Below are 11,687 nucleotides of genomic sequence, written 5' to 3'. Positions count from 1 at the left end.
TTTTTAATTTTTATTTTATTAATTAATTTATTTTTTCCGGAATTTTCAGAAAAGTCCACTTTCATCTCTGGAGTTAGAATGTCTTGCAATGAGGAATGAGCTCAGGACAAGTCAACACTTTATTCTTTGACACCCACATCATTCACCAAGTCAGGCCCTGCCTTTTCAAGCCATACATACTCAAAATCACAGACGACAGTCGAAAGTTAGGATGGTGACCCCAAGTGGACATGGATAATAACTGCACCTTATGGGCATGCGCTCTTGTAGTATTTCAAAATGCCACGTGGATTTGTATGCCATCACTCGAGGCGATGGGATCATTGGTGGAAGATTCATCTCCACACTGCTGAACGTTTGAATGTCGAACAGGTGGTGGACTACTTGACTCAGTATTCCGGCATCAAACCGGGTGACCTGGATGCCAAGATCTCGTCCAAGCACTTGACGACTCTGAAGTCCACCTACCTCAAGCTGCGCTTCCTTATCGACACAGGAGTCCGCTTTGTCGGTCACGGCTTGCAGAAGGACTTCCGAGTGATCAATTTATTGGTATACTTTCTGCGCTGTCCACATTTCCACATCCAGTTGAATGCGATTTAAGAGTTGGCTCATCGAGTATGACGATACTTCTTTCCAGGTGCTCAAAGACCAAGTCATTGATACCGTCTACCTTTTCCATTTGCCTCGGAAGAGGATGATCTCGCTGCGCTTTCTCGCCTGGTACTTTCTCGGTAAGTCTGCCAAGGGGAAAATGACCAAATGGGATTCTAGCACACTCATCTTGTAAGTGGGTCTGGAGCCAAGAAGTAGGATTGCATAGTTCTGAACCTACTTGCGCTTTTTGCGTCTTTTGTTCTTGTTACCTTCGGCATAGTACAGCATTGTGTTCAACGTGTACACTGCTGCTCTTCTAACTGCTTAGACAGCTCATCTGGATCAAGTTAAACATTCCTTTGTAAACACTTGCACGTACAGTGCTGCTCCTCCTTGTTGAAGGAATTACAATCTTCATTTATTGGATAGTTTCCCCCACTGTAGATCACCAAATTTGGGGGTATGTGGAGGAAAGGAGAACCACAGTTGCGGATGCATTTCTCATATAGCTACTGAACGGCGGGAGACCGGTAAAACACATGAACACGATGAGTACAAGCATGCAGGAGCTGCTGTCGGCTACAGACTCGAGGATGTTGCATGTTGCTCCACAAGAGCCCGCTTCTTGAACAGTGTTTCCGCGGCTTATTTAAAAGCAAAACAAGTCATGAAGTGGGTTCTGAGAAAATTAAGGCCTTAAAAGGCATTCAAAAGCAAAACGCACCATGTCCAGAGGCATTAAGAACTGATATACAATCGGTGGAAAAAAAGCTCTTCTCATATTATTTTGATGAATCATTTAATAGTGGCTTGAAACAAGCGGTTTCGCAACACTGTTTCTGCGTTAATATTTCACGCCTCAATATTAACAAATTGGAATGTCATACATTTGTGTTCAGACCAATTTTTGTGGTTGGCAACAGAGTTGGTCGACTTTTTTCCCCGGCCCTGAACTGAAATGATGAAAAAGAGTTAAATGCTATTATTTCCACAATTGAGTAGCACTTGCACATTGTCGTTTTTCTCATATCGCTGACGTCGGGCCAAAGCCTTCTTTCTCACAACATGCATGCACCATTTCCACATTTGGGCTACGGAGGCGGGCTATCTTCCAGTCGCTATTGTAATGCATTGTGATGGTATCAAACTCAATAAAATAACAATCGCAAGCTGCTGAAATGACGTCGATACCATAAACGGTGTTTCACGTTATAATTGGCTCCAGTTGCACCGTGTCCGATTTCATGAGCCATTTGCTCTATCACAGTACATGCACGTCGATGTGAACGTTGACTTGCGCGTCTTATTTTGACACGCTCAGCCCAACTTTGTTTTGAGGGCATGAAAACAACCACAAAATAGAATACCAAGTCTCTATTGTCACATTCTATAGTGCCAAGAATTAAGTGTCAAGAATTAAGTCTTTTTTAGCGTCATGGTAGCTTGGAATAAACGGAAGCCGGAAGCTTGTACACCTCCATATTTTTCACTGGGAATACGTCATGAGCTGATTGGTAAAGTTCACATTTTTGCCACCAATGTATACTATTGTGTGGGCAATATTTTTTTCCTAATGATTGACCAATGTAAAGTGTTGCAAATGTCATTTTGCTCTTTACCGTTGCAATGTTAATGGTTGAACCAACGTGACATTTTTGGGCTCTCATGAAAAGTGCTGATTTTGGAGGTACCGTTCTTATGACGCCGGCGAAATTTCTACATGGCAGTAAAACTAGTGTGGAAACACCAAGATCGAGGTTTCCCCTTTTTTCATTTGTCTTCCTGTTACTCTCCACTTTGCTGCTCAATTTCCCCACTAATGAAGGCTTAAATCAAATCGAAATGTCCTTCCCTCCTGCTATCAGACCTGAGCATCCAGGGGGAAACCCACGACAGCATCGAGGACGCGCGCACGGCCCTGCAGCTCTACAGGAAGTATTTAGAAGTGAGTCGTGGAGGCGGCCCCGACCAAGTCAGGAAGGTCCTGAAGGGACTTTATGAAAAAGGCCGCCAGATGGACTGGAAAGTCCCAGATGTGGACGCGGGAGATGGTGGAGGTAGCCCAAAAAGTACGAAATGATGTGGAAGGAAGTGTGCGCCAACTGCAGCGGGGGTGGAACCTCTGCAAAGGACTCATGCGACTCTTCTTCCTCCGGCAGGTGCTGCGCTGTTTCCTCCCGTCGTCGGCCTGTGACTCAACAACGGCAATGTCGTCACCATTTCTTATCTTCCTTTTGCAGAGCCAATCGGTCTTTCATCAGCGCTTGTCACCATTGACACTTTTTACTTTGGAAATGATTCTTTGAACAGGAAGTGAGGTTACTGTTTTTAGAAAACCCCAAGTTGTTTGTTTTCTTTGCTCTGAAAAGTTGTTGGTGCATGTAAATAAAGAAATGGAACGTGAGCACCAGGAACTCAAGTCTCAAATGTGTTTGTGAAAGATGAACATCACTCAAGCTTCCAAAAAGCGCCACGACGTGAATTAGTGCCATGGTTCTCACTCTGGGCGCCGCAAACGAAGAATATCTGTTGAATCATTTTCAAAAGGTCCGTGCGACTCTGGATGTTTGGCAAGGGTCTCAAAGTCAATTTATACGGGGCCGCTGGAGATCGAGTCTGGGCCGCATTGAGTACTCCACAAAAACTACAACTAACCCAACCATCGATCCTCAGTGAATGCTTCTTTAGAAGGTGAAGAAGATTGGCAGGCCGGTCTTCTCTCATCTCACTGCTACTTCGCGTCCTCCTCAGCATTTCTACTTCAGTCACGACGTTGGTTTTCTTGAGCACCACTTTCTTGAGCACCACAATTTTCTCTGTGCATTCAAGACATGCCGGGTTGCCACCGTGGTCAGCAACAAAACCTCCCGTCTCCTGTTTTTCTTGAAATTGGCCGTTTTCTTTGGCAAGGTTTCCCATCACGGCAGCTTTTGAAAAAGAAATGACTGGGACTCGGTGACAGGTATATCTTTTTCTTCCACTTGGTGTCACCTAAGGATTGTTTCCACGAAAGCTGTGATGAGCCTGAGCTACGGTCGCTGATAAGTGATTTAAACCATGCGCACTTGAAATGCCTGGGGCAACGACATGGCAAAAAAAAAAAAAAGCGTCGGGGGTGCACCGACATTGAACTGATTTCAATTAGTGGTCTGCAAAATATCCTGTGGGCTGCAAATGGCCCCTGGGCTGCAAGTTTCAGCCCCCTGATATTTAAATGGAACCAATAAATAAAAAGCCAATTATTTTTTACCTATCTTAACTTTTGGGCAATTAATAGCTATCATACAATTGTGATGTGTCATCAATAATCCCTTTGTTAATACAGTATAATATTTCAGGACTAAAGGAAACATTTCAAGAGCAAATGGCATAATTATTTGAGATGTGCCATATATATATATAAAATGCAGTATATATAGTTATTTTAAATTTCAAGGCATCTTTTCCACAGAGATAAGACAATTGTAACAGTTGAACAGAATGAACGTGTATGCTGTATTTGAAATTAACTTATTAAAATGACTTTCTTCCCTCATTAAACTTTGATTTTAACAAAAAAAAATGTGATTTTACTGGCGTAAGGCGACACCAAAATACTTGTTTTTATAAAAATTACTTTATATTACTTATCTTCTTTTTTTTGGAGGGGTGGGGGGGTATGTTGTTTTAAAAACACTGACGCCCTCTGCTGGCTGAATTTGTTTGTCCTTTTAAACGACATGTCAGTACTGTACAGGATTCAACACGGTAACTGCAATATTTCCCAACATTTATTGAGCCAAGGCAGAAATTATACTTGAAAAAAATCTCAGTAGTACAGTCAGGTGCATAACCTTTGGGATATTGACGCAATTATCTTGTCTTTGGTTCTTAACACCACTGTTCCATCATAGTAAAAGACAGTCCTGTTTCAAATGAATTCGGGCCTCTGAGCAAAGTCCAATCTTCTGAACTTGATGCCACCTTTCCTTGATTTTTGTTGGATGATGACATCAGGTCAAGGAGAGATGAAAAGGTGTTTCCTTTCAAACACAGGACAGCGCTGTTTCAAATGTTTTTCTTTCACTCTAGTTTATTGAGCCTGTCAAATTATCACTTAAACAATCAGACAAAAGTTATTAATACATATACAGTATGAGAGTAAGAGAGAGTACGAATGGAAAGAAGAGCCAGTGAGATTTTCAACAAAATGTCTAAAAAGAGAACATAAAGCAAGTCTTAACTGCTTTTTTTCTTTTTGGAATCTAAAATAGTATTCGTGTGCTATTTGATTTCTGCCTCAACATTTTAGAAAAGAGGTTTTGAGTGACGATTTTTGGATTTGTAGAAACTGAATTTTGCTTGAATAATTAATTATAATGATATATTTTATATATAATAATTAATAATCGACACATCTTTATTAGAAATTAATTATTGTGTCTATTATTATTTGTTTTAGGCATTGTTATTGAAGAATTCAAACCGTAAAGAATAAAATCAGTGAGTGTTGCAGGTACTGGAATGCATAACAAAGTAACATAATTGTTTTCCTGAAATACAGGTTAGTGTTAAAACTGCAGAGCCAGCGACACTTTTCACTGTCGTTCGCCACGTTTCAACGGCAATTTTTTTCACACACTTTGCAAAATACACATTAACCAAAAATGTCCGTTGCTTGCTTTGTCCCAATTGCATCATGATCCAGTATTAACAATACTGTGCTACACTTGCCTATCAAGAAATGTACATGGTCTTTGTTTACTGAAAACAAAATATTTGTAAATCACAATACACTCTTGTCAATCTTCAATACAATCAAAATCATTTGTAACTTTTTCTTGTCCTTCTCACGTCAACTTCCTCAACCGTCTTTGGATCAATTCTTCAGTGTGCATCTTTTGCACCCTCAAAAGGAAGACACGTCTCCGTTCTTCGTTTGGGCAACTTTACTTTCCCAGTTCAGTTGGAGGTGACGTGAAGCATTTAGCATCGAACAGACTGTCACTCGGGAGGTCTTTTTTTCGCACTTTTTCGTGGCCTCCGGTTTTTTTTTTTGTTGTTTGTTTTTTTAAACAATCTTTATTGAAAAAGTCAGGATACAATTCTTAGTAAACAGAAAACAAAACGAACAATTTAAATTTCGTGGCCTCCGTCTATTCTCCCTCCTTCTTTATGACGCCATGAGCCACAAAACCTGTGGTCCTAACAAAACGAGAATACTCAAGAGAATGTGTAAAAATGAAAAAGAGGAGAATAAGGGCGTCCCTTGACTGAAATTATAGCTTTTGACACATGAATGAAATATAAAGCCTTCAGCACTTCCAACAAGCCAAGACGACGATACGCACTGGCAATGCCCTCACTTTGTACACATCTTTGACCCCACAATGAAATATAATATACTCAAACATATAATTATTTTGCAAAGTTGATTTGAAAACCTTTACCCACCTGAAAAAACAGGTTAAAGTGTTAAAACAGCAGAGACTGCGACACTGTTGACTCCCATCTATTGACTAAATTGAGTACTTTTCGTTTGACACAATAGAATTAGGCCAACAGGAAAATGGAGAATTGTTGGTTGAACGTCAGTGTGACATCTTACATGGAGAATCTTCCACCTCACCGCAAGACCTACATCAACAAGAGATCAATCTTCATGTGATGTTTTTATTCTAATGTACTTCGAATCAAGGACACCTGCTGTTCAAAATAGGTGTGTGATCAAAGCAAAACACTAATTACAAGGAAGCCAACATCATACTAAAAATAGCCAAAATATGTCCTCCAATTCTGCAATGACTACTAGATTCCCCAGTTTTTCCACATCAAACTATTCTGGGGGACATGCCAAATCTAACACTCTTAACTGAAAAGATCCTACATTCATAGCAAATAATTCAAGGCCAACTCTGTGCATATTGCAAATGGTTTATTGGAAATAAATGAAATGTGCCAATGGGTCGATGGGGATGGAGAGAGTGGGTGGGGCAGGCCGAGATCTTTGGTCCATTTATTGTGTTGGTGTTGGTGGGATCAATCAGTGGGAGACCAGAAGAAGAAAAGGCACTTGGGTTTGCGGCTGTCTCAGCAACGAGATGTCCATGATGCCTAAAGTAAATATTCACATACAAAATGCATACATGTACTACACAGGAAAGACAGCCAAGTGGGCGTAGTCGGTTGAGACATTACATTTAGAGAAGCAATCTCCGAGGGGTATTTTTGTTAAGGAAAGAAAAAAGTTTGACTGGGATATGAATAAGTCTTTGGTGATAAATTAACGTTTCTACACTTTGCGCCCCCACCCCCTCCCCTCCCAAAAACACATCATGGTTTTCAAGTTATGATTAAACCAACAGCAGAAATGATAACATCAGTCAGTTACAGGAACATCTGCAGGAATAGTTCGGAAACGCCATCACATTTCTAATCGCTAATTAGCTTAGCCTGCTAAATAAGGCTAACATAGCTGTTAGCACCTTCAAAGCTCACGTGATAAAACTACATTATATTCCGCTTGTCATGCATACAAAAAGACGAGGTGGGAAGAAATATCACCTATGAACTTTGAGGATGCTAGCTGGGCTAGCCCATCATTCTTTTTTTTTTTTTTTTTTTTTTTAAATGAAGCTAAACAGACGCTCGCTATAGCTTGATTTCCCCAATGTATTTTTCAGTCAAAAGATATTCTGGAACCATTCTACTGCAAGCTATATTGAACAAATAGTACACTTTTAAACAAAATACATTTTTAGAAATTGAAAGAAAAAAAATCTTCAGGATAATCAAGAGGAAGTAATCGGGTTTTTACATTTACTGTGTATTTTCCCACAGTTCTTTGTTTGATCGAGGCCACGGGGAAGCTTCCACAATGAGGTATTTGACTTGTTTTTCTTCACGTTTTGCTGACAAAAAGTAAGAAGCTTAACTCATGCTGTTGGAAAACAAGAGTATTTAAATAAACAAAAAAAATAGGGGGGCATATTTTTCCTTATTACACTGAAACTTATTTCACATTTTCCAAAGGAAAAAAAAAAACCATCAACCAAACAAACAAATTGACCCCCCACTCGGGACTAAGATCTGGCGCAAACAGAAAAAACGTGTGAGTAATTAAACCCCAGCTCGCCCTCCTAATCATACAGGTTTAAAACATCAACCGGCACATGCCACAAAATGACAAAAAAGCACAACTTTTGTCTCTGCAACGCTCCTCAACTCACTTCAACATAATTACTTGGCACCAAGATACAAAGCAATACTTTTATTGCCTTATTGTATCTTAAAAAAATAAAAGTACTGCTTTACCTGGGCACAAAAACAGTAATGATGAACTGAGGGGAGGGTCAAAAATTAATGCTGAGCTGCCAATATGCAGGGCTTTGTTGCCACATATCGTCAACCATAATCTATGCCAGTTGCTTTCAGTGATGAGCAGAATAATTATCTGCAATTCCATGAATTGGCAGAAGGTACAAATAATCAGCGTACCCACCTGTTGCCATTCGTACAATAGAATAACTGCCCCCCCCCCAAAAAAAAAATTGAAACGTGTTTGTTTGATGGTGTACCGTGACAATTTAACACCAGTCTGGCCAATCAGCCTAGCTCGGCAACAAACTACGGTGGTTGGCTTTTCGAGAGCTAAAGCTAAAGCACAAGTTCTCCCTGGTTTGTAGCAGCTCAGCATTAGTGTCATATGTTTCCTTTAAACGTTGATCTTGTGTCATGAATTGAAAGGGGACAAGAAAAAGGTCGAGTGGTGGGCAAATGTAGGCAGAGTTACCATTGCATTGCAGGCAGGTGTGCAGGAGATGGTGCGGCGATGCCTCACACGGGTCGGGCCTACAGTTCATAAACCACTCAAGCCACGATGCGATGAGCGCTGCTCATGTCTGAAGGATGAATGGATCGGTGGTCAAGGGAAGCATGAAAATGTGAACTTCTTTCACGGATAGTGGGCGGAGATTCAGGGAGTGCAAGGTTGAGAAGTAAAGGGGCTTCGAGTGAGCAGAGGGATTCCAATGTCAAGGGCAGGCCATCCGCGGGGGCCTTTGAGGGAGCCCGTTGTGAGAAGCTGGCTTTTGGTTGGACGCTGACGACGAAGAGGAGGAGGAGGAGGCGGCGGCATGGGGTGCACCTCGAGAGCTGTTCGAGGGGCAGCCGCCGTCACGATAGCGGTAATCTGGGCGTCCGGGTTTTCGATCGTGGTTAGAGCCGCTGTTGTAGCGCTGGCCACCAGACTGATAGCCTTGGCCCTGGAACGTGCGCCGCTTGCCTTGGAAGATCTGAGTTGCAGAATCAGAATCGCTTCATTGTAATTGTCGTACAGGGTGCAACGAAATGCAACAGACACAAGCTGTTCGACGAAGGCGTTTATATAGATTGGGTCATGTCAAGCATTTGTGTGATCAGATGAATGTGTATGCCTGAGTCCATCACAAGTTTGGGTACCACATTTGATTTGTGAAACAGACGGCTAGGTCATTCATAGATGAGCTCTAATCATTTATTCTCAATTTGTAAGTGGCAATTTATAATTGTCATTATAATTCAACAAAATATTAAATATAGGGGTGCACATTAAACAAAATTGGCATGGTTTTCAAATAAGCACCATAGGTTGTTGATTGGTGCTCATTTTTCCACCCAACCCAAAGACCGATCATGCATGAATTTAAAGACAGCACATCTGGGCAAAGTATATCATCAACATTGGTAGATCATAGGTCACGTTCATGTAACTGAAAAAACAAACAAACACTGATTTATTGTGTATTCATTGATTTTCAGTGATCAGTTTTTATTTTTTATGATCCATCCATCCATTATCCGAGCCGCTTATCCTCACGGGGGTTGGAAGCATGCAGTAGGTGGGGACAACCTGAACTGATTGCCAGCCAATCACAGGTGACGCATAGACAAACAACCATTCACAATCACACCTACGGACAATCGAGAGCATTCCATGATCCTTCTGTGCATGTTTTTGGAATGGGGGAGGCAACCGGAGTATCCGGAGAAAACCCACGCAGGGACGGGGAGAACATGCAAACTCCAAACAAGACTGCTGGGGCCCGAATCAAACCCATGACCTATGCACTGTGAGGTGGACGTGATAACCAGTCGAGCACCATGCCAGCCATTTCCAAATTACAACATCATGATGCAAGAGCTACACAATGGCAGATTATTAAAACAATACAAGTGACTATTTTATAAAAAAATACTAAATTAATATTTAACAAGATGGCCCCTCTAAAAAAAATGAATTGCCCACCGCTGACTTGCAGTATGGGACCCTGTGATCAGACAGCTTACTAAGCACCCTTCTCTAGGTGTCCACCTTTCTTTATTTTGACCATGGAGCGCTTTTTGCGCATTTTGACAGACCACCGCGGCGCAGCGACATGTCGATGAACTTCTCGGCAACGGCACTCCTGCGATGCGTTAGGCCGTCTCGCCAGGATTGTAGCCGTCAGCGGGCAGACAGCCTCATCAAGCCAGTCGTCACAACAGTTGATACTGGGCTACTATGCAACGCGTTGCGAGGGCCAACTTCAAAATAAAAGCCAAACAAGTCCAATTATACATGGACAGCAATGCCATAGCTTTATTTTGAAGTTGGCCCTCAGAACCAATCGTGGCGGCTGACCTGAAATATCCTTAGAGCACACAAGTGTGTGGACAGGCTTGAACTTGAGCACAATCTTCAATTTCCAGTGCTCATGTGCACTAGCGCACCACTTTATGTGCACCCCTGTTTATACACTTAATACCTTTAAGCGAGTTTCAGAAGCTCACCTGTTTGGCCGGAGAAAGTCGGAACTGGCTTGGGGGGGTTTGGGTTTGGGTAGGTGGAGGAGTTTCCACAATGCTTGGACTGGCCACTGATGACGACGTAGAGCTGCAACGGGATCGATCCGAGTAAGCCGTCCGAGGGTGGTAAACTAGTGAAGAAAACCAGAAGACATGGCAGGTTAAGAAAACTCTTTCACACTTAGCTGGTGCCAGGGCCAACCAACCATTTTCGACTCCAAAACTTGGAGGTTTATGTTTCAACATTTCACAATGGCTGCTTGATTTGATATTCTGCATGTATGCCTTTTTTTTTCAAGTTCAGAGAGAGTTTTTGAGTCTTTTACTGTTTTGAACAGATTCATTTTAGGTTCACCCTGGATTTGGTCATTTTATAAGTAGCTCGCATGCTGAGAAAGTGTGGTCAGCCCAGCTTTAAAGCCATCAGCAGCAGCAGTGCCTGACACATTGGGCACTCCCTTTTGGGGCCCGTATGACAATGCTCCAAGTTTCCCCAACAGTCGGCGAGAAGTAGTACGTGCTACGAACGTATTTCCGAATGCACCCACGATTTTGAGGGTGAATCCAAGCTCCACTGTTCTTGGTCTCGGGTTTGCCAAATATATTTCCCCCAACAAATTCAACTTCTACCCCAGGGTGACTGAAATTATTTTCTTCTTCATGATGCATTTTTGACTGCTACAACTTATACTCCGAAGCGATGTATAGTCTAAAAAATACGGTCATCTCAGCGAGGAACATGGTTCATTTAGGATGCATATCGTCACCTTCTTAAAATAATGGCCTTAGTACTTTGATTTCCCCAAACAAACAATAATTCCATTTCAGGGGTAGAATTGAACGATCTGTTTAATTAAGGATGTAGCCAATTTTAGCAGAGGTGGCCAATGTCATGAGATGTTTAAGGCAAAAAGATTTTTGGGGTCAACACATGACCCCTCCGTGAGCCGTCACCTTACCGTGGTGGAGGGGTTTGTGTGTCCCAATGATCCTAGGAGCTAAGTTGTCCGGGGCTTTATGCCCCTGGCAGGGTCACCCATGGCAAACAGGTTCTAGGTGAGGGACCAGACAAAGCACGGCTCAAAGACCCCTTATGATGAGTACAATTAATGGATCTCAGTTTCCCTTGCCCGGACGCGGGTCACCGGGGCCCCCCTCTGGAGCCAGGCCTGGAGGCGGGGCTCGTTGGCGAGCGCCTGGTGGCCGGGCCTACACCCATGGGGCCCGCCCGGGCTCAGCCCGAAGAGGCAACATGGGTCCCCCTTCTCATGGGCTCACCCCTTATG

At 42.4% G+C, this 11,687-nt stretch overlaps 2 protein-coding genes across 5 annotated transcripts in view; one reads left to right on the top strand and one right to left on the bottom strand.

Annotated features, from left to right (window-relative positions):
* pan2 (poly(A) specific ribonuclease subunit PAN2) overlaps positions 1 to 3,011 on the top strand; it is a 21,492-nt gene extending 18,481 nt beyond the window's left edge. The window contains exons 23-26 of the mRNA XM_019865164.1: positions 373 to 552; positions 641 to 734; positions 2,463 to 2,666; positions 2,757 to 3,011. Coding sequence (XP_019720723.1) covers positions 373 to 552; positions 641 to 734; positions 2,463 to 2,666; positions 2,757 to 2,791 — 513 coding nt within the window. The 3' untranslated portion in view covers positions 2,792 to 3,011. The remainder of the gene's footprint in view (positions 1 to 372; positions 553 to 640; positions 735 to 2,462; positions 2,667 to 2,756) is intronic.
* A 3,485-nt stretch (positions 3,012 to 6,496) lies between these two features.
* spats2 (spermatogenesis associated serine rich 2) overlaps positions 6,497 to 11,687 on the bottom strand; it is a 20,050-nt gene continuing 14,859 nt past the window's right edge. For all 4 annotated transcript variants that reach the window (XM_019865160.1, XM_019865159.1, XM_019865163.1 and 1 more), the window contains exons 12-13: positions 10,387 to 10,532; positions 6,497 to 8,870 (exon numbers count right to left, since the gene is read on the bottom strand). In XM_019865160.1, the coding sequence (XP_019720719.1) occupies positions 8,610 to 8,870; positions 10,387 to 10,532 (407 nt within the window). In that variant the 3' untranslated portion in view covers positions 6,497 to 8,609. The remainder of the gene's footprint in view (positions 8,871 to 10,386; positions 10,533 to 11,687) is intronic.

This window comes from Hippocampus comes, unplaced genomic scaffold, assembly GCF_001891065.2.
Source record: "Hippocampus comes isolate QL1 unplaced genomic scaffold, H_comes_QL1_v1.1 scaffold124, whole genome shotgun sequence".
NCBI classification, from domain to species: domain Eukaryota; kingdom Metazoa; phylum Chordata; class Actinopteri; order Syngnathiformes; family Syngnathidae; genus Hippocampus; species Hippocampus comes.
Note: the sequence above shows the minus strand (reverse complement) of the source record. Positions and strands in the feature narration are given on the sequence as shown.